Here is a 23,535-nt window from a genome sequence, read left to right as displayed (position 1 = left end):
GTAGGTAAAGGTAAAAATTAAACGATTTTCATATATAAGGTAAGGTACACACGAGTACTTCAAATGTCAGAGTAATGACGTTACATTCTTCAAGGTATTTCGATTTTGACTAAATACACTTTCTGTGGTGCTTGACCCAATTGTATTTGTACTCGTGTCCCACCTGGAAACTACTTTTCGGAAGGTCATTTTGAGCTCCTGTGAAGATTCAATTTTTACATGTATGCCGCCTACAAAAGCATCTAACTTGACTTGTGGGTATAGCAAGGTTCATATGACTGAGGCCTGGTCTATACTGAGAATGATTAAGGCTCTAAAATTTAAGAATCTGAAATTCATCGATTTTTATCAGCATCATGACATAGTGCATTGTCTTGATGGAAGCAAATTTCTTTAATTAATTGATAGACTTTAGGGGCTGCTTTAATTTCTCCCTCTTGCTAACGCCAGATTATTCTTATATTTCTGCCAATCACAATCGTCATAATAATTTGAGAGAAGTAGTAATAAGTGTCTGAAAAATCTTTAGCAAGTCGTTTTTATTCAGTGATCAAAATAATATTCTCTCGCTGAAAAGCTTATTTTCATTAATGCAGAGTTAATAAAATTGTTTATGTATGAGTCTCATTGATGATTTTGTTACATACAATACATCAACAGGATAAAAATCCCACAGGGAATGTCCGTTCCAAAACGCAGCTCCAATCGCAACTCGCAGTTTCGCGGAGTGCACATGACACACACAAATACAAACACGCACGCGCCAAACACAGCACGTCACACAAACAAGGGAAAAAAAATGGAAAATAAAAAACAAATAAAAGAACACAGTGGGGGACCGCTTGGACGGTCAGTGGCAAAGCACCACTGGGAAGCCTAAACCGGTTAATTGTGCGTTCCTAACCTCACTCTTACCCCACCATATGGCAAGTCACATTACAGTGTAAATAAAAGTATTGCCCTAAAACACTCAAAGGCGATAGGAATGGCATGTAAAACGAAAAATGCTCTTGTAAATTAATATATAAAACCAAACCTTAAGACCAAAACCACGCATGTACACAATGCCTCTGCAGAAGCGAGGATCAAGAGAAATACCTTATGATACGTACAGATGTTTAAGCAAAAGCTTTGTTGTTTTATTTAATAAAAGTGTATTAACTGTTTTATGATTCATAAATTTAATATATCTCCCTTTGAACCCATGTGATACACGTATCAAACAGAAATTCGGCCATTATTTATCTGACATATTACACTCGTCCTTATCTTACGTACATGTTACACAATTATAAGGAGTATCCCCCAAACACTGCAATAAGTAGAAAAGGTAACATTGCCTATAGGTTCGTTATCGTTTACTTAGATCTTTTCGAAAAATTCAATAAATTTAGGATATGTTAGAACATGGCAAATTAATACATGTGTTATATGTTTTTCTTAATGTCTTTAAAGTATTGCGTGTAAAGAATTACAGAACGCTTCCAATTACATGAAGAACATGAAGCCTTATCTTTACCTTCAAATTGAAGACTTGAAGAAATTTTTTCCTGTTTAAAAATAACATTGCTTTTAAGAAAGTCACCATGGGAAAGCCCTACTTGCGTTGTTGGCCATCTAATATATATATTTCCTTATGTAACTTCTCAGATAAATACAAATCGAATATTATACATCCTTTTTTGGATATTTGTTGACTGTTTGAAAACATAACTACTTATTTTGTTTTCCTCAAGGGCCTTCTAACTATAAACCCCTGTCTTCTTATGGTGCATGGTGTTTTCTAATGGAAAAAACGATGGATTTCCGTATTCTATGTCATTTATTTGTGCAGGAACTAAAATTGTCACAAATACAGGTGTCCTAATGTCAAAGGAATAGCCCATATATTTATATTTTTTAGGGACCGTATTCCTTATGTTCGTCGTTTTTGGATCTGTTACAATCAGTGGCGTGACCGAGTAAGGTGGAACTGCATAAAGGTAAATGAGAAGTGAATTGACACACACAAAACCTTGACAAATAAACCGGTCCCATCAAAGTTGTTACAAATATATATTTTGGTAGAGTTTGATATTACCGCACAATTTTAGATCTTTTGGCAACTTTCCCGGAAAAAGACCCGAAATGCACCTCCGGGCTTACTTCAAGAGCTCCGAATCTTCCCTAAGCCCACTGGTGGCGTACACATGAAAAGATTATCCGTCCTATCAAGGTGGAGAGAAGCAAGTGACTTGAATACAGCCACCTTTCCACTTGGACACGGAAGCATTCCTCCTGACTTATCTGTCGTTTTGTAAATTAAAGCTAATCAAAAACATCGAAATATTTTAAACACTAAACTGAGTTTTTGAATAAATAAAAATACGAGTCAGTTTTCTTAACATTTGTTATAAGTTGTAGTTATGCATACATAATCTGCAGCCCATCAATGTGTTAATACTAGTTACTTCAAAAGGAACTCATTTTTAAATAGTCTTAATATTTGTTTCAGATTTTGAAAGTATTAATGCCAAATCAAGAAGATTTCTTATGACTCATCATTCAAATATGCGTAAGTGTTGGACTAAAAGTGCTTTGTTAAATATTTGCAAGGACTTACTGCGATGTTTTTATGGATTTTTTTGTAAGTGGCTTGTTTAAATAACTTTCACGTCACAGAGGTTAAAATGTGAAAAATAAATCCTCATATTTTTAATATAAGAATATATTATAATTTTGACAAAACCAGTTGGTAGTTGTATAATATATCATCTATCAAAAACATCAAAAATATATATAGCATACATCTAACATGTCTAAGATGTTTAAACATGTCTAAGTACTGCCTCCATCTCTGTTTAGTAATAACTTCTTTCTTTATTTTATTCTGAATATATTTTGTATATTGCAGCTTGGATGTCATGGAGACAGCACGTGGCTTGCCTTACCACGTGTGTTAATGGACATGAAGCAGAAACTGTAGCTTGTTGTACAACTGGAGATAACAGATTATGTCTCAATCTTCCATTTGGACTTCTTAATAGTTCCATTGGGAGTTGTCCAGGTTTGTTTAATTGCCAAAATAAATCTTTACATTTGCAGGTTAACAATATTTGATTGTATTGAAGGTTTATTCTTATGCGAATCCGAAAATATTAAACTTCTGTAGACTTGTATTTAGCTTCATGATTTTTGGAAGATCTTAGGTTCTAAACATGTTTTTTGTTTTGTTCCGTTTAGAACTTTTCCAGCTTTCGACGGTCGAGAAATACTCAGCTGCCCTTCCAGACATTGTTTTAGGCAAGGGCTTACACCTGGGTACAACCAAAAACATTCTGTAAGTCAGCTTCATGGCTTCATCACGTCGGTGAGGGGCAAGTGAATCAATGTCAGCTACATTAACCACTCAGCCACGGGTACCCTCAATAATCATTTTCTCTCTGTCAGAGACAGAGATGTTTAACCTTCCGTGAATAAGCTTTGCTAACTGTTCACATTGTAACAGTTGCATTAAGAGGACAACTTTCATAATAAATACTAGTAAGCAGAAGTTCTAAGAAATAAAAAGCGGGCTTTGTTTGTACTTCCATCAAATAAAATATACAGTCCAATTTGCTTGAGAGATCATGTCTAGTAAGAGATCGCTTGCATTAAGGGACTACTTTGAAATTCCCAGTCCCATGTGTTGTTAAAAAAATAGAAATTATTTCGTTTTAAGAGATCATTTGTGTTGAGATACCACATTTTGCCATTCCATAAGGAGGTCTCTTGAAGTTGTATTGTACTGAAATGCTGTAATAAGAGTGGGGATACCTTAAGCTGATAATTTAAATACTTTATATATCTGTATCTACAGATTGTTTTTATCAGAACAGGTGCATTTTATAATCTAATATCAATATTACAGACTTCTGTCAAAGAAAATCTGCTGTAAATTGTGGAACACAATCTGACCAAGTTTGTGGCTCAAACGGCGTGACATATACAAACATGTAATTTTCTTAATATCTTTCGTATTTCTGTCGTTTTAACGTTGTCTAATTTGTGTATATATTTGTAATATACACAAAGTAGTCATATTTATTATGATTCTCATTATTGGTAAACTGGAAGCGAAGGACCATCCTCCCTTGCCTTACAATATGGGGCTTGATAGGTGGTGCACACCATATTACCTCTCATGAATATGCTCAGTAAAACCCCGAGTCTTCAATGTTTCTTTTGTTGCTTTCAATGCTTTCAGTGAATTCATTCTATTATAGATAATATATAATGTATGCTGTATTTAGAATTAATTTTACAATAAAAATAATTTCAAAATATATTTTTGTCGCGCTGGGTTTTCATTCATGTATTTTAGCTGTATTCACACTGTAAAGCATGCAAAAACTGTCGAAATATAAATATATATTCTTGAAAGAACTTCTTTGTTTTGATTTAGTCTAGACGGAGCACAGACACTAGTTAAAAAGTTAAAATCTCAAACAGATCTAAATATTATGGTTTTACATCTCATTTACACCCAAACAAAAATATTACGTATTGAACCTGCTGGAATTATTAACATATACTAAAACCAAGTGTTGCTTATAAGTTGACTCACACGATCCTGTAAGTTTAAGACAGTGGTTCCAATGTTTGTACAAGTGATTCCAGAATACACGAGACAAATAATCTTTGTTAATAGAATTGAATATCACACTTACATACAAAGTATTTTATATGTTTGATAGATTCAATGAGTTATATCAATGTTCGTTTCAAGTGGTAATCTATTTTAATATTTATTTTAAGGTGTGAGTTTTCAAAAGCGGTTTGCGACAACGACGCATTGAGAGAAGTTAAAAGAGGTCCATGTCCGTAAGCATAAATCATAAATTCTTGAAAAAGAATGCATATTGTATACAGTGTTCAAAAGTTAGGGACATGTATATTTTGCGTTGGATAAAAGGAATAAATTACTATTTTAGTCTTAATTAGTTTGCGTGTTAAGCGTTATCAAAAGGCCAAAGACGGTTATTTCCCTTTCTTATCCCTCGTCACATTAAACGAACTACACTGCAGATATAAATGACTTCTTTAACAAAGTACATACAGTTTTTCAGACAAAATGTCGAAAAGATCTTTCATGTCTGAAATTTATTTTTTCGTCTAGTCTGATAACCACACCTGTGGCAGCTGCAGCAGTGACCTTGGATCCCATTATGCAAGCATTTTGTAGTAACAAGGACGCAATAGTATGTGGATCTGCCCTTTCTCCTATCTGTGCCTCAAACAAAAACTTTTATCTCAACAAGTAAGTGGTTAGAAGCCTAGCAGCTTACCTTTGAATTTCTACAACACGTAATTTGCAATTTTAACCAGAAGCAACAGAAACCGTAAAACTATATATAGCTCTCTCTGTATAACAAACGGGATGAATGCTAAACGAATGAAGAGGTACATCGTAGATCAGTATCCATTACTGGTTTATCAATTTGGTTCCTGTTTTTTGTTTTTAGTTTTTGTATGATTCAATGTCACAATGGCACACTTTCAGTCATTTGGAGACTTTTCAGCCTTTGCCGTTGGAAGAAAGCCCAAACTGACCGGACATTATTTCATCACGAGTGGGCACCATTGTTGAACCACGCACCTGTCTTAAGCACGTTTGATGGCTTCCTCACGTGAAAGAATGGAAATGGTGTACCATACCATTCCTGACTCGACGTTAACTACTATGGCCTCTTTTAATATTTTCTGAATCAAAATGTAATACTTCATTAATCTATAAAGTTATCAAATTTGAATTCATCCTAATAGTATTTCTTAATTTTCCTTTTCAGGTGCGAATTTAGCAAAGCCAAATGCGACAATTTAAAGATCACTATGAAGCCGATAGATTTTTGTACAAGAGGAGGTTAATCCAATACAATTGCATAATTAAATAATTCAATGTTTATATCAAGATATTTTTGTCAATTTTGTTTGAGGGGTGTTGCAAATTTCATTACTACTCATGAACACAATCAATCAATCAAACCGAGAAATATACATGCTATTATATTACATGACTGCGTTCTATGCTTCCACAGATTTTATTCTTTATCATTTAGTACATAGGACAAGGATAACAAAAAGGAAAAGGTTAATAAGACTGAATTATGTTTGTTTTTACAATTTACACTTGTTCCGTACTATACCGTGAATAACCATTTATGGAACAGGCTCCATGGTAATATAGCCTCATAGGGTAGCAGCGGTATTTTGAAATAATAAGTAATTGCACCAATAACCAGGGAGCTTTAACCTCTATATGCAGCCCTTTTCAGGTTGTATTTGTTAAACCTTGGGCTTGTCAAATAAGTTATCCCAGAGTTCTTATTATTACCTGAGACAAATGTTTAATTAAGGAATAATATATAGAAAACCCGTGTTTTAACGTTATTAATGCAAAAAAAGAGGTTATACGTCCGCGGAGTTATGAACTTTTCTGCCTACGAATAACCGATTTTGAGTGTATTAATTTAAGTAAAACACGATTTTTCTATATATTATTTCGATTCTAATATGCCCTCTATTAAAAACAATAGAAAAAAATGTAGTAGCGCTCCTTCTGGCACAACAAAAACATCGACTTCATCGCACGTTATTGTGACGTCATTTAAACGTAAACGCGTTTTAACAAAAACAAGCATATGAGAATTAAAGTTATTTACTATTCTAATATGAGAAAATCGTCTTTATCTTAAAATAATACCTGCTAAGGATTACGTCACTTTGACCTTCTTGTAATAACGCCGATCTTAGATTTACTTTTGTTCATTTAAAACATATGAAACCTGAATGAGTATACCAATGTCAAAGGGCTAGTTCTTACTATTAACCAAAGAACAATATAGTAAGTGTTTTATTACATAACGTCAGAAACAAATATCATTATGTATGTCTCAATTTTTGATGCTTGCCTAGAAAATTTGCTGATGAAGTATAAACTGGTCAATAGCACAATTCAAGGTGAGAAAATTCACATGCAGAGGGTGTCACACGAATGAATTTCCATACTGAATATATTAAAGGAATTGAATAAAATAATAAAAAGCTTGTTTCAATGTTGAAAAGACACATCTGTTATATTCTCCTGATCACATGTTAGCTTTTTCTATTGGAAAATTGAAATTCCTTATTCCTTTACCCGTTATAGGCCCCATCAATTTGATCAACGTCTACAACAAAAACGTTATAAATGAATTACACACTAGTCAATTCAAAATATGGCATGACATAATTTGGCTTCCACCATGTCTAACATTTGATAAAAAAGAGTCATGTCATAGTTAAAAATTTTCAAATGTTGTGTTACACAACTTCCAAGTATTTTACGTAATACTAAATTTGTGTTTTACCATTGTTCGAATGATTAAAAATATGACCTGTAATAATAACCTAGACTTTAACCTCTGTTTGTATATTACACCTAACTGAAATTTTTAAATTGCAATCATTAAAAATTCTAACTGAACTTTAGACTTACCCCTTACCCTGCTAAATTTCTATAATGAACTTGTCCATCTTTCAATTGTGGTAGTACCACTTATTATTCAAAGGGGTGTCCACTGAAATATTACTGACTGAATAGCAAACAGTGCAGACCATGGTCAGTCTGCACGGATGTGCAGGCTGATCTTGGTCTGCACTGGTCGCAAAGGCAGAATCAATTGCCACCAGCAGGCTAAAGGTTAATTGTCTTACATTCTATATTTCATACACTGATTCAATATCCTGTTGCAGTGCAAACAATGAATGCTCTAAGTTTATGTTCATTGATGTACGTTGGTATATTCTACATATAGATGACACGGTGTCAACGATATGGCGGATACTATGTAACTCTGTTCTTTTTCAAAAGATAAAAACAGGCTTGTCATGTTCTCGAAAATTTCAGCACTGACGACAACTAGTTAGTGGTCTTTAACAGTGATACTTTTAACTGACCTTAATAGGAAGTGCTAATCGTAATTTTGAGAATCGTTTAATGTTCGTCATTCGTCGCACTATGTCATCCATAAGTTATTGTTTTTTCTCAAGAATTACTTATCTAAATAATTATCTTAGAGGACTTATTGTGTTACTGGCTATGGCAAAATATGTTATCCTTGCTACATAAAGTTAGAAGTCGTAGTAGTAGTAGTTGTAGTATTTTGTCTTTAACAGATTTATTCATCTACGGAAATAACATTGTTCATGTATTCCTATTAGGTCTTTTTTTTACTTTTTGCATAGAAAAAAAAAGAGATTGTTAAAGCCTAAATTGTCGCTCATCTGAAAAGGACCTTCTATGATTAAGGAACGTAGCATTCCCTTTTGAATATTCATCCTTGTTCCACTTCCCCCTTCAACACCCACGCCCCCCCCCCCCAACACACACTTTCTACCCCCTACCCCTTCCTCCCCCTTTTTCTATATTTTGCATAAAATTAAAATGTACTTGTTGGATTTTTGAAGCAACCCGTCTATAATATGTTTTCGTTACAGCTTCTTTTTGTTGTTGGTCTGCTTTGCAAATGCGTGGCTCTGAGGCTGTGTTTGTAGTGTTCTGTGCTTCCGAGAAATATACCCTTACCTATTAAATTTTGATCATCTGATCTTGCTTCTTAGTCCTGGCTTGGTTTCGCGAACATCCTTTAAGACGTTCAGTGAAATAAGTTGTTTGAAGGTGTTTTTTTTTTATATTTTGGTGTGACGGCCCAAAATGTACTATTTGAATCTAATTCAAGATAACAACTTATTTTTTTCTGTTTAACTCTGGTGTCCTCTAAAAGTGAATAAGCAGAATCATTTGAACACATTTGGAAGCGGATCTTACAATGATGCTACAAACCATGTCTGATGAAGATGCATCAAGTGGCTCATTACAGGTTTCTCTACTTTTAGCTCTACTGGCCCCTTGAAAAGACCAAGTGCCCCATTTGAAGAAGTTTGGGTAAAGACGTTAAAATGACTCCAAACACCAAGTTTGATGACGATTCAGCCATCGCTTCATGGGAAGATGTCAGTTAAAAAAAAATCCCATTTTTTACATTTTACATCCAGCGGCCCTTACAAGCTCCAAACAGCCTCACTTGAAAACATTTTGGAGAGGACCTTGCAGCGATGCTACAAACTAAGTTTGATGAAGATCCATCAAGTGATTTATGGGAAGGAGTAGTTTAAAAGATTGCTAGTTTTAGCTATAGTGGGCTCAAATTTATTGGGATCAAGCATCCCCATTTGTAATAAAATTCACAGAAGACCTCACGATGATGCTACACACCAAGTTCTATGGTGATATATCCATTGTTCCTGAGATGAAGTCGTTTAAAGGTATTACTACCTTTAGCTAATGCAGTCCTTTAAAAGGGTCAAATGACTTTCTATGAATAAAAGTGGTAGAAAACCGTATAATAAGACTAAGTTTGATGAAGATCCATCCAGCGTTTCATGAGGAGAATCGTTTAAAAAGTTTTTTTTCTATTTTTAGTTCTAGCAGTCCCTAAAAGAGCCCAAGTACTCTAATTCAACAAAGTTAGTAGATAACCTTATAATGATGCTACAAATCAAGTTTGGTGAAAATCTATCACGCGGTTGATGAAGAGAAGTCATTTAAATGCATTTCAATATCTAGCTCTGCGGCCCGTAAAAGGCCCAAGCGCCTCAATTTGAAAAAAAAAAATGGTAAGGACCTTATCGTGATGCTACAGACCAAGTTTGATGAAGGTCAGTCTACCGGTGCATGAGTCGTTTAAATGTATATCTATTTTAAGCTCTAGCGGCCCCTAAAAGGGACCAAGTGCCCCCACGTTATCAAAAGTTAATAATCTAAGAATCTTTCACTAACTTAAGGTGCGGATTATATTTTTTAGTTTCACACAGCAGCAATCGATTTGTGTTTTTAAGTGGTAGTACACATTTATACTGTGTTTACTAGTACTAATATACGTATTGGCAGTACACATTTATACTGTATACGTTTGGTAGTACACATTTGTACTGTGTTTACCAATATACGTATTGGTAGTACACATTTATACTGTGTTTACCTATATACGTATTGGTAGTACACATTTATACTGTGGTTACCAATATACGTATTAAGTGTATAATGTTCTAAACCTAATACATGGTACTATTATACTCGTGCAAAACTAAGTATTCATAGGTTGATTTGACGTTCATTGTATTTGCAATTCGAAAACCTACATACCCGTTAAATGGGATGGTTCTTTGTTTCATATTGTCTTCCTTAAGTAAAAAGTGTCTAAAAATCTTTTGTCATTTTTCTTTTAAATTCCGAGATCAAAATGATATTTTTTCTCTGACAAAAATGCTTACTTATACGAATGCTACGTTAGTAAAATGGTTTATGTATTAGTCTTATTTGACGCCTTTGGCATATACAACAGAAGGAACAATCTTGCTCTCTTGTTTAAAACTGTTACACAGATTCAACAAAAATGAGCCGTGCCATGAGAAAACCAACATAGTGGGTTTGCGACCAGCATGGATCCAGACCAGCCTGCGCATCCGCGCAGTCTGGTCAGGCTCTATGCTGTTCGCTTTTAAGCCTATTGGAATTGGAGAAACTGTTAGCGAACAGCATGGATCCTGACCAGACTGCGCGGATGTACAGGCTGGTCTGGATCCATGCTGGTCGCAAAGCCACTATGTTGGTTTTCTCCTGGCACGGCTCAAATATTCTCTGTATTATTTGTATGACAATTTACGTCGAATTAACAACACCAATTTACGTCGAATTAACAACACCAATTTACGTCGAATTAACAACACATAAGGTAGACATCGCTGTTCCACTTTGATGTAAGGGAACGATTTAAGTTTTCATTTTTGAAAAGATGTTTACGAATAATTGATTGCAAGTATACAGTAGACGCTTTAGAAAATAACTTTCAAGAGAATAAAGTGTTTTAAATATATAAAGAGTGTACATTTGTATAATAATGTCCCTTTAAACCAACGTGACACAAACTGTCGAATAAAATACAGCCATTATTTATCTGACGTAACAGTCGTCCTTATCTACACGTACATGTATTAATACATGTAATGGATTTTCTATTGTAGTTGCGAAGTAGAAGAAAAAAATGACTTCATCAGTTGGTGAGTAGCGTTTATTCCGATCTTATGGATACATCAAAAATGTTAGGCCATGTTGAAACAAAGTAAATTGAAACACGCGTGGTATTTATTGGATATGTGTATTGTGTATGGAGAATTAAAGAACTGCCATCAGTGACCGTCCAACGAGGACACATATTTTTTTGTTATATAAGTAGGAAACATAGAGTTAACGTTACTGACTCGTAATTACAATCGGGAAGTATTCTATTACGTTTTCTCGTATGCTGTTAACTTTAGTACTCATGTTTCCTTGAATTGCCGCAGTCGTAACTGAATCGTACGTAATCGAATGGACTTTACCGAATACATATTGGGAACGTTATAAACATTTTGCCGGGTACTTCACGAAACCAGTGTTGATATGTCTCGCATAAAATTCGTGTTCTGCACGGAATAAAAAGTATAATGTTCCATTTCTTAAACTAGCACAAAATTCATATATTTTCGAATATTATATCACATATTTTCATTTTGGCATTCATATATATGTATTGTTTAATAAAATAAAAGAAACATCACATACACTTGAGTGTATTTGCTGGTAAATTTAATGTAAAGCGAGGACATTTATTTACTAGAATATAAAAAGAGCAAATGACGGTGAACTAAACTTAGTTTAATGATTACATTGTTATGAAAATAAAAATACAGTAGAACCGACAAATTAGACCACTTATAGTTCTTTAAAAAAAGTTTAAATAGCGCGTTGTCTTATTATCGGGGTTTTCTTAACGAATGATTCAGAAAGTTTTAAAACTGTTAAGGTAGTTCTGTACGTTTGATAAACCGGAAGTGATGGCGTAACGTCATTTATCCGGATAAAGTAGAATAAAGTCTGGATTCGGCGTACGAAATTGAAAATCTTTTTTCACTTTTCTACATTTATAATCAACAATTTTACTTCATGACATTTATGTAAAATTGACGCTCTACGTAATCTCATATACTACCCTGAATGTGTAATTGTTTCATACAGGAAAAGATCTATATAAGCCATAGGCTTTCGATCCTATCCTAAGCGTTTTTCTGAATTTGTTAGATTGTATATATTTTGTAAACTACGTATCTCGCTAATAAAATATGTTTAAGCCAAAACCATTTTATGTACATAATGGCAACCCATGAGTGACTTTATTACAATGGCAACGCAACTATCTTTCTTAAGCGAAAATATGATATTAAAACATCGAACACGTTAAATAATCAGAACATTATCTTAAAAACAGCTTGAAATGTGCTGATCACTTTAATTATAGGCAAATATCTCAGAAACAAGCACACTGGCCTATAATTTTTATTTCACCATACCAAAGGTCATACGCTTATTTACGACAGTACTTACGACTATGAGAAGTTTCATTAAAATCTAAAGATGGTACCTAAAATTCAATTTTCGTGCTGAAAGGCAATATTTAATCCGAAAAATTTGGTCCTACTTGGAAAAGTGAAGCCAGTGACAGATAACTCTTCTAGGACTATTTAGTTACATGAATAAAGTATGCATAGATTCGGATGTGTTTCCCAAAAATATCGTTTACTTCAAGATGTATGAATAATCATTCAAACAAAAAAGTTGAGCATTATCTTTCATTTTCAAGCAAAATAATCCAAAGACAAATTGTTTCATTTATTACTGCCGATAATTTACAGGTACGGTATGATCATAGGAAAGAAAACATTATTCGTGAGAAAAAATATAAACAGACTATATGAATTTTACGATATCGAATCCCTCAACTCTTTTGACAAGAATAATCAAGGCCTTAAAATGTATGAGTTAAAAAGAGAGCGATATAAATTATATTGTATTTTTTTCTAAAATAACCTAGATTTGTTTTTGTCTTGGATAACTTATTCACAATAAATCAATCTCCTTGCAAGAACATCAGAAAGACAATGAATTTCCAGTATTATCAATTAATTATTGTTCTGTAACTGAACGTTGTCACAAATGTCAATGAATTGGACCATATATATATATATCTATATTTTGTAGTGACTGTTTCCCTCACGTTTGTCGTGCTTGGATCTTTTATAATCAGTGGAATAAGCTCGAGTAAGGTGGAACTGGATAAAGGTAAATGAGTGTTTAATTGAAACATAAAACACCTCGAAAAATAAACCGGTGAAATCAAAGTTGTAAGCAAATATGTATTTTGGTTGGGTTTAATATCATCCCGACACAATTGTAGATCTTATGGCAACTTTCCAGGACAAAGATCCGAAATACGCCTCTAGGCATTATTTCAAGAACACCATTTCTTCCGAAAGCCAACTCAATTCTGTCAACACAAGAAAGAAGTATGCATCCTAAGCGAGGGTTCGATTCCACAGAGAAGAGGAGCAAGTGACTTGAAGCCAGCAACCCCCTCCGCTTGGTCATGGAAGCATCACTCCAGCTGATGTATCTGTCATTTTGCAAATTAAAGTCTATCAAAAACATTGCAAGTATTTTAAACACTAAACTGAGTTTCTAAATATATAAAAATATGAGTTTTCTGAACATTTGTAATACGTTATAGTTATGCATAGACAGCATAGACATTATCTGCAGCCCATTAATGGGCTAATGCCAGTTACTTCTTGAAATGATCTTAATGTTTGTTTCAGGTTTTGAAAGCGTCAATGCGAAGTCAAGAAGATTTCTTATGACTCATCATTCAAATATGCGTAAGCGTACTTATTATGTGTGTTATTTGGACATTGACTTTGTTAAATATTTGCAAGGATTTAGTCTGACGTTTTTTTCTTGGAATTATTTGTCAGTGGCTTGTCTGCAGTCATAGGGAATAAACTGTGAACAAGAAATTCGCATATTTTGTTAATCAAAGAATAGGTTACAATTTTGACAGTTGATAATTGTATTAAAATTATATTAAAACATAAAAAAGTATAGTTTACATAAGATGTTGAAACATGTAAAAGAACTGCCTCCAACTCAGTATAGTACTGATTTCTTTATTTTTTTTTACTTTGAACACATTACAGCTTGGATGTCATGGAGACAGCATGTGGCGTGCCTTACCACGTGTGTTAATGGATACGAAGCAGAAACTGTAGCTTGTTGTACAACTGGAGATAATAGATTATGTCTCAATCTTCCATTTGGACTTCTTAATAGTTCCATTGGGAGTTGTCCAGGTTTATTCAATTGCCAATATAAATATTTACATTCCAGAGTTAACAATTTTTTTTTATAGTTTTGAAAGTCTACTTCTCTGCGAATCCAAAATAGTACAGACTTATATTAACTTTACATTTTTAGAAGATCTTAAGTTCTAATCAGTTTTTGTTTTGTTTAATTTAGAGTAACTCCGACCGAAATTTAGTTCATGTAGGAATTAGTCTAGCTTGTGATGGTGGAGGAAAACCCAAGGTGTCCGTCAAGGCCCTGTTACAGGCATGGGCTTACGTCTTTTTAGAATAAAAAGAAACATTCCGTACGTCAGCTGCTTGTCCTCCTCACATGAAGAGTTTTTACACCACATGCTAGGATTCGAACCCACATCGGTGATGGGCAAGTGAATCAATGTCAGCTACATCAACCACTTAGGCAGGAATGCCCTCATATCATTTCCCCTCTAAAATACTAGTATTAGGCAGAGGGATTTAACCTTCGAAGAATAAACTGAAGTGTTAACATGGTTACCGTTTCTGTTATAGACTATGAGCCAGAAGGTGTTTTGCTCCCCCCCCCCCCCCCCCCCCACACCCAGGGGGAATTTTGTGGACTATATTTTTTTGAAACTCCAATGTGTGGTGAACATTTTGGCATAAAGTTTGCAACTGGCTAGTGGGGCTTTTCTCCGTAACAACACCTTAAAATACGTTACCCTCAAAACCAATAATTTTTTCATCAATTTTTACAGACAAATGGTACCATTATGTTAGTAAATCATTTCAAGTTTGCATATTTTATTACAAGGTGTATACTAGATGCCGCAATTTGATTAAATTTCAATATCTAAAATGTGATGTTAAAGAAGAAAAATATCGGAAAAAGATATGTTACCCTAAAAAAAACATCATTTTTGGCATGAAGTTTTTATTGCAAATTTAGATGACCAGATAATTAAAAATTGAAGTTACTGTTTAAAAGTTCAAAGTTCAGCAAAAACAATGATATATAGATTGCTAGTATAAGTTAAGGGAAAGCATACTTTTAGCGATTCTTAAAATGTAACGTCATTCTTCCAAAATATGCTTATTTTCAATCATACCTACTTCAAACATGTTTTTCATAAAAATGTTCTATCAATTTTATATTGACATTCTTTAGTTACATGTAATACAGCTATATACTTATTTATCAACAAACCGCTAATATAATTCTGTTCTCAACAGTATAGTTTTGCATTTCAAACTGAAGGTTTAACTTAAAACACGTATAAATATATCAAATTCATTTACAATTTACGTTACCGAACAAACTAACTATATCTCTTGTGTTCTGTTACCTTAAATATACTGTAGCACTTAGAAAAAGCATATCTACAATTCAATCAAAATATGTTTTAACATAGCTTTGCATTTTAACTTTTAACCCATGTATTTAAAAAAAACAGTCTACGTTACAATTTACGTCGTACCTTACCTAACATATAAGCTATACATTTTCATGTATTCTGTATTGTGAACATATACTTTATCTTTGAAAAATAGCAAACTTACAATGATTTTTTTTTGGTTTTAAATATTTTGCTTTCAATTCTAAACACATTCTAGAACCTAATTTACATGGTCCATGATTACACCTTCACGAGAACACTACGCGCCCAAACATTTTTTAAACAATTGATACATATATTAAGCTATTTAAGCACATTGTAGTGACATACTTATAATATATACATTGCCCAACACTGTGCTCTATAAAGATGCTAAATTTGAAACAGGCATATCACAATGTTTAGAAATCTTGTGCATGTTTATGCACACAAATTTTACATTTTGTTAACTGCTGTATGTGGTAACTGTGATTGTTTTGAATGTACAGTAGATTCATTCATCAACATAGACTTCATCCAACATGTTGTCAATCTCAACTGTATCCTTAAGTAGATATACCGTGTACATGTATCTTCTATGGAGCCGGTATCCAGTAATGGTCATGACTGGAATACTGTGACTTTCTTTAATACGGTATGTATATATTGATGGTAGTTCAATAAGACAATTATAGGAACTGCCTCAAAATAGGATATTCTGCAACTGAAATTAATGTAACTCTAGTAGGTAAAGTAAAGTGCATTTGATTGCCCAGTCTGAAGGCAAATTCTTACAAAACTAACTCTTTTGATGGCAAATATGGGACTTTAAACTTTTATGGGTGAATTCCGTTACCAGTTGACACGTTTATGCCAGACAGAGGACCTATTTGATTTCCAGTCATTTGAACCTCAACTGGTTTCTAGAGAATCTAAGGTCAGAGACATATAGCACTATTGGGGAATATTGTTACTAAAAGTCAAGCCACTTGTGTGAAGTTCGGAGGCCACTTCCTTCCAAAGGTTTGTGCACCTCATACTAGCAACCCTATTCAACATCAACATCAAAAGCCCGCTAGAGTACTGCCCTTCAATCACACTGGGCAGTTGCCTTTTAATAATGTTGGGTACCAACAGTCAATCTATCAATGTTTTGTCTAGGTAATGAGGGCATTTGTCTAGGACATGAGGGCATACAGGCCTGGTGGTTGCCACCACTAGAAACATTGTATTCGGTACCACCTTCTCTAACAAGGTTCCATCCTCATGCATTTAACCTAAGTGCATGTACATCAAGTCCATCTCCATGACAATCAACTAATTGGTCTGCTTCGCATTAGATGTATAATTGTTATTGGCAAAACCTCCCATGTTAATTATCCTGCAGGGTATCCCTGTTATGTCTGATTCTGCATGGAATCCATTTGCGGCCTCCCAAGCCCTTATGACCCACTTTATAGAACAGGGCTGGGGGAGTGTAGTGAGAATGCTGTTAATGGTTACCAAGGTCACTGTCAGAGGTCACAGGAGAAACAGCAAATCAGCGAGGAGGATCGACATCACATGGCTAGGAGGATCAGTCGTTTACGAGGAGTATCTCCTCTCGATCAGACTCTATTGAATGCAGTTGTATTTATCATCAACAACCGGAATCTAAGGCCATCTGCCTTTTAGCTTTAGAAACCTCTTCCGCCCCTAATAAGAGTGTCGACCCTGGTATAGTGAATACCATTTTCACTTCAAGCTCAATGTCACACTTAGTCGTCAGAGGTCATACGTTAGGACTAATATTGCTTCGCATTGCGGAGTCTATGTTATTTAATTATACTAATGATAATTATGATATGCAGTCATACTGGTACATGCAAAGAACTGTATATTCTTAATATACATTTAAATAATATTTCTAATGAATTATAAAATCTATATACATTTATTTGATAATGTTGTTCATGTCTGGTGATGTTTTTTTTATAGTCCAATGTATAAATTTTTTAAAATCCTAACCATATAGGTAATACCAAAATTTTAGATAATTTTTCTTTAACACATATTTCGGAAAGGTAACGTATCATATGTGACGTATTGAATAAGTTAACTCTAGGGACAGTTTTATTATATATAAATTTAATTACTGAACTGTGTATTGGCCATTATCAGTATTTTACAACTTAAAAAATCATCATTGTTGATATATTTCTATGTTCTAGTAATTTCAAAAAGAGTAACGTAAGTTACGGATAATACATAACATCTGTTCACCTAAAATGATATGAACATATGATAATTTCAATTTTAAATACATAAACATATCTAAGTGTCTTGTTTCTTACGATTAATTGTACAACAGGCATGTTTATAATATCAAATTAACATAAATGGTGAATTAAATGAAAATTTGCATGGTAACGTATTTTAAATCTCCGTAACTCGTTAAAGCCCCAACGGAAACTTGCAAACTTTTGTCTGTGAATGCCAACTACCATAAGGTTTAAGAAAATCATAGTGTTGAAAATTTCCCCTTTGTGGGGTGGGGAAGGGGGGGGCGGGGAGCAGGGTCAATTGTCAGCTCAAGGTCTATTAGAGTTATCTTGGTTATACCTACATATTGAATATTAAGAAGAAAATTTAAGTAATGAAAATCTGGCTTTTTTTTGCTTACATAAAACAAAAGCGTATTAAAATGCTATTTTGGTTGAAGATATATCTTTAGCTGGTGGGTCAACTTATTTACAACTGTATTTAGAAAGAAACTATTTTTATGTGTTATCAGAAAATGTGAATGCGATAAATAGATATCATTGTTACAGACTTTTGTCACAGAAAATCTGCGGTAAATTGTGGAACTCAATCAGACCAAGTTTGTGGATCAGACGGCGTGACATATACAAACATGTAATTTTCTTAAAATCATAGAATATAAATAGAAACTAGATGCTTTTAAGTGAAAAACTGAAGTCTGCGGATAAATTTAGTGGGCCTGCTTTTACACTATCATGTCATTTTTGATCATGGTGAGGGTTAAGAATTAAGTGAGGAGTACTGATTGGAGATAAAGTGAGTTAGTCTTCTCTTCATTTTTTTTTTGTCACGGCAGTACCCCATTATCGTTCTAATTAGGTTAGATTTGATATCGTTTTCCTATTGCTTATGCTTCATCTATTTTTGAGTATACATCTAATAACAAAGCAGTTATATACACAAAGTAGTCATGTTTATCATCCTCCTCATTGGTTAACTGTGAGCGAGGAACTATCCTCCTCATTGGTTAACTGTGAGCGAGGAACCATCCTCCTCATTGGTTAACTGTGAGCGAGGAACCATCCTCCCGTGCCTAACAATATTTAGCATAATTAATGAGGCTTCATGGGAGGTGCACATCATATTACCTCTCATTATTTATTTATTTATTTGGGTTTTACGGCGCACCAACACAGTATAGGTTACATGGCGCCAAACAGGACTACAAATTTTGGTTCCACATCTCATTTACATCGAAATAAAAACATGAGGTATGGAATCAAAATTTGCATTACCTGCTGGAATCACAGAGTTACTGCAAAACCAAGTGTTAAGACCCTGTTAGTCGCCTCTTACGATCATGTAAGGGTAAGGCAGTGGTTCCAATTCTTTCCATACACAGATCGTCCCAGAACCACATGGAGACCTCTCATGATTAGACTCAATCGAGCACCGAGTCTACAGTTATTTCGTTTTTTCTTTATAGCATTCAGTGTTTTCAATAGATTTTTTTTTAAAATAGATGTTTCTTATATACACTATATGCTATATCTTGAAAACACATTTTCTATAAAAATATTTCCGAAATACATCTTTTGTCGCTCTGGTTTTTATGTCTGGTATTTTAGCTGTATTCGACCAGTATAACAAAACCTGTCGAAATACCGTGGTTTTTGTCTTGTTACGGTTTTATATCTGGCTGATGATGTCTTATTCTTGAAAGATTTCCTCTATATGATTTGATCTAAACAGAAAACAAACACATTGCAGGTTAAAATGTCAGACAGGATTAAATATTTTGGTTTCAAATTGTATTTACATCGAAATAAAAATATGAGGTATGGAACCTGTTGGAATCACAAAGATACAGCAAAACTATGTGTTGAGATCTTATCAGTTTAACCATCATATTCGATTAAGAAAGTTGTTCCAATTCATTTGGTACACGATTGATTTCCGAATACGCGGGAGAACGAATCTTTGTTAATTGAAACGAATATTACACTCTTCACACACAAAGTATTTTATATCTATGTACGTTTTAAATGGTAATACATTTTGATATATATTTTACAGGTGTGAGTTTTCAAAGGCGGTTTGCGACACCGACACATTGAAAGAGGTTCAAAAAGGTCCATGCCCGTAAGCATAATTTTATACTAATATCTTATTATATAGAGGGCTCGAAAGGTGGGAAATATGTCTAAATTTGTCTTAATATGAGTTACATTTATTGCGTTGTATTAAAGGAATAAATTCAGATTTTATAGTACTTATTTCAGTAACAAAGGCCAAAGACGGTTATCTCCCTTTTGTCTCTGATCATATTATCATATTAAATAGAACTACACTGGAGATGTAAAAGACGTCTTAAACAAAGTACATGCCAATTTACAGTGGGAGAAAAAACTCATTTCAGTCAAAATTAAATCAGAAATCTAATATATTCATCTAGTCAGATAACAACACCTGTGACAACTGCGGCAGTAACCATGGATCGCATTTTTCAAGTATTTTGTGCTAGCAAGGACACAATAGTATGCCCAACTGACCTTGATCCTATCTGTGCCTCAAACAGAAAGTTTTATGTTAACAAGTAAGTGTTTAGAAGCCTAGCATCTTATCTTTGAATTTCTACAACATGTCATTTGCAATTTTAACCAGAAGCAGCAGAAACTTCCAAAACTATTTATAGCTCTCTCTGTATAACAAACGGGATGAAACGGGACTGCACAGGTACATCGTAGATCAGTATTCATTAAATGATTAGCTGTTTTCCCCTCTTTTTTTAGTTTTATATCACCACGACAGGATTTTGTTTATATAGCGACGTTTCAGCATTTGCCTGTGGAAGAAAGCCCACTCTGACCGGACATCATTTCATCACGAGTGGGCACTATTGTTGAACCATGCACCTTTCGTACATCCGCTGGATGGCTTCCTCACGTGAAAGAAAAGTAAATATTCGCACGGAAAGATGTGTACCATTTATGACTCGATGTATGCAACTATGTTCTCTTTTAAAAAGTTAAATACTTTATCAATTTATCAAGTCTGAATTCATCCTATTTCTTAATTTTCCGTTTCAGGTGCGAATTTAGCAAAGCAACATGCGACAATTCAATGCTTACTAGTAAGCCGATATCTTTTTGTACACAACTGTAATAAGTTACAATTTCATAATAAACACTTGAATGTTTATATCCAGATTCTGTCTCTTTCCTCCAAGTTAGAAAAATAACAGCTCTCTTCGCTCAGGAGGGAGTGCACAGATCTACAGATGCCGGGATCGTTAGTTCGATCCACGGGAGAGGCGTATGTTCTCCCTGACGATTGATAGAGATATGAGTTTAACATACCTTGTCCTCTAACTCTGATTCATGTTGGGAAAAGACTTTTGCAAGGGAAAATGTTATTTTCTCGCTTGCAATTTCGATAAAGCATTTTATTACTTGTTGCATTGTAAAAAATATGCTATGTGGACCTGTGACGAAGTTTTGTAAGGCCCTTCCCTTTTTATTGAACAATATTTACGTCTGGTTTGGGAATGCAGTTTTCAGACAAGTAATTGGTATTCCCATGGGAACAAATTGTGCACCCCTTGTCGCAGATTTGTTTTTGTATTAATATGAAAGAGATTTTATGTTGGGCCTTTCTCCAGGCAGACAGTATTACTGTAATTAATAATACATCACGCTATCTATATGATATTCTTAATATGGATAATCCGTTATTTGCTCAATTGGTAGATACAATTTATCTCCGGGGGCTCCAGTTAAATAAAATTAACAACTCGGTTACTACTGCTTCAATTCTAGATTTACATCTCTCTATTTACTCAATTTTATACATACTAATATTAATGACAAGAGGGATGACTTTAATTTTAGTATTGTAAATTTCCCCCATTTGGATGGGGATGTACCCCAGGCAACATCTTATGGGATATATATTTCTCAAATAATTCGATTTGCAAAAGCATGTAGTCTTGTTGAGGATTTCTATGATCGAATTTACCTATTTCTTGTTCTTTATCAGGACAATGTTGAATCAGACCAATAACACTGCTTTTGACCATTGCACTTTCAATATTACTATCTCTAAGAAATACGTATTCTTCAGAATGATGTATTCTTTTTCTCAATCTCAGCTATTTTTTGCTTAGTGTTTTTCAGTTTATTTCTTAGAAGCACTGTAGCGGCAAACAACCTATTTGGCTGATTCTTATGTGACTGTAGCATCTCTTCCATGGAAGACATTTCAGTTTTAATGTCAATCGCCTCTTGTTCAATCATACCTATGGTACCGATATCCTTTGTTTTTATATCGGTAGCTTGGTCACGCATGTCCGCTGTAAGTCTGTTTATATTCTTGACAATTTCATCTCTAAATGCCTCTAAATCACAAATAAACTTCGGATGTACAGTCTCGGTTGCATTTCGATTTGTCTGTATTGCTGACAAGCATTCTTGAATTTGAATGCTGCAATTTTCCACATCTTTTTCAACGTCTCTTAATTCTTTGCTGTTATTAAAAGTTTCGGCCTTGTCTGATATATATTCCACTTTGCAAGTCTTGTGTTCAAGGATCACACAGTCTCCGCAACCAACTTGATCGTGAGTTTGGCAATAAAATTTAAATGACTCTTTACAGTGTTCCGGACATTTTTCTATATCGTCATCGGGTGCTCTTTTGCACTACCACTACACCCGTGGTCAAGTAACACGTGATCTTTACAAAACTTTCCCTTACGATGATGTTTAAAACAAGTTGAACACATATTTTCATCGCATTCTTGACACCATCCGTTAGATGCCGTATTTTGCCATCAGCTTTACACGGTTTACAGGATATTTCTATGTATTCTTCAGAACCTAGTCCAGATACAGCCATTTTAGGTGACCTATTAATTACACTCTAATGCATAAGAGACGAAAACTGTTTCAATATTCTAATACTTTATGTATGTATTCAGTAAACAGTTTTTTGCATATTTAGGAACAGTTTAAAGCAATTTTAATGAAAAATAACTTAACCGTATATTTTTAGTTTCATCACGAGCCTTTTATCTATACACCTCTATATTTTCATGACGCATGGGTGCTTTGGAATTTCCGTTGCCATGACAACAGAAACAACATTTATATGAAAAATATGGTAGAATTTGATTTGTATTACATGACAGAATTACAATATATTAGTTTCTAGTTTCTGGAGCAACATAAGAAAAACAGCGATTTTCCAGTATTTTACACTATTAATACAGGTTTTCTCATGGAATGGCCCAAATATATTTTAAGTGTGTTTTTCTTTTCTTTTCAATTCTTGGATCGGAGCAGTGTAACATCAGCTGTCACATGAATAGTAAGCATCTGAGGTAATATGTGTGTTTATATGTTTGTATTACTGATGTCTTAGGGTCAGTGACGCCCGACGTAGATCGTTATTACAGCGACATTGTGGAGCTTGTCTAAAACGTATATTCTGTAAGACTCAGTAATTAGTATTGGAGATAGCTTTATTAAACAATTATAAACTTTCATTGTACGTGTCTACCATATACTTGTTTATCAATACAAAAATGCTTCATTGCTCTTTGTCAAAATGGATATACATGTACGTAAATTGACATGACAGATATGCAATAAATTACCTATGATAATTACAT

General features: G+C 34.1%; 2 protein-coding genes across 2 annotated transcripts; both read left to right on the top strand.

The window, feature by feature from the left end:
• Positions 1–1,900: 1,900 nt before the first annotated feature.
• On the top strand, positions 1,901–5,923 carry LOC123542806 (uncharacterized). Its single transcript, XM_053531911.1, has 7 exons — positions 1,901–1,982; positions 2,495–2,554; positions 2,894–3,046; positions 3,890–3,974; positions 4,777–4,842; positions 5,138–5,278; positions 5,808–5,923. Exons 2-7 carry the CDS (start codon positions 2,533–2,535, stop codon positions 5,884–5,886), a joined length of 546 nt encoding a protein of 181 aa, XP_053387886.1. The 5' UTR covers positions 1,901–1,982; positions 2,495–2,532; the 3' UTR covers positions 5,887–5,923.
• A 4,941-nt stretch (positions 5,924–10,864) lies between these two features.
• Positions 10,865–21,075, top strand: LOC123542808 (uncharacterized). The gene is made up of 8 exons (XM_045328812.2): positions 10,865–11,118; positions 13,136–13,216; positions 13,750–13,809; positions 14,128–14,280; positions 18,437–18,521; positions 19,944–20,009; positions 20,323–20,463; positions 20,957–21,075. Exons 1-8 carry the CDS (start codon positions 11,103–11,105, stop codon positions 21,030–21,032), a joined length of 678 nt encoding a protein of 225 aa, XP_045184747.2. The 5' UTR covers positions 10,865–11,102; the 3' UTR covers positions 21,033–21,075.
• The last annotated feature ends 2,460 nt before the right edge of the window (positions 21,076–23,535 follow it).

This window comes from Mercenaria mercenaria, chromosome 19, assembly GCF_021730395.1.
Source record: "Mercenaria mercenaria strain notata chromosome 19, MADL_Memer_1, whole genome shotgun sequence".
In the NCBI taxonomy this organism is placed as follows: domain Eukaryota; kingdom Metazoa; phylum Mollusca; class Bivalvia; order Venerida; family Veneridae; genus Mercenaria; species Mercenaria mercenaria.
The sequence above is the reverse complement of the archived record's forward strand: the minus strand, read 5'-3'. Positions and strand labels throughout refer to the sequence as shown.

What these genes read in the sequence shown, in the direction of transcription:
- LOC123542806 (XM_053531911.1), top strand. Translation starts at nt 2,533, where the DNA reads ATGACTCATCATTCAAATATGC. An exon ending in GACTCATCATTCAAATATGC is followed by an intron (nt 2,555 to 2,893) that starts GTAAGTGTTGGA and finishes TGTATATTGCAG; the next exon opens with CTTGGATGTCATGGAGACAG. An exon ending in GGCGTGACATATACAAACAT is followed by an intron (nt 3,975 to 4,776) that starts GTAATTTTCTTA and finishes ATTTATTTTAAG; the next exon opens with GTGTGAGTTTTCAAAAGCGG.
- LOC123542808 (XM_045328812.2), top strand. An exon ending in GACTCATCATTCAAATATGC is followed by an intron (nt 13,810 to 14,127) that starts GTAAGCGTACTT and finishes AACACATTACAG; the next exon opens with CTTGGATGTCATGGAGACAG. An exon ending in GGCGTGACATATACAAACAT is followed by an intron (nt 18,522 to 19,943) that starts GTAATTTTCTTA and finishes TATATTTTACAG; the next exon opens with GTGTGAGTTTTCAAAGGCGG.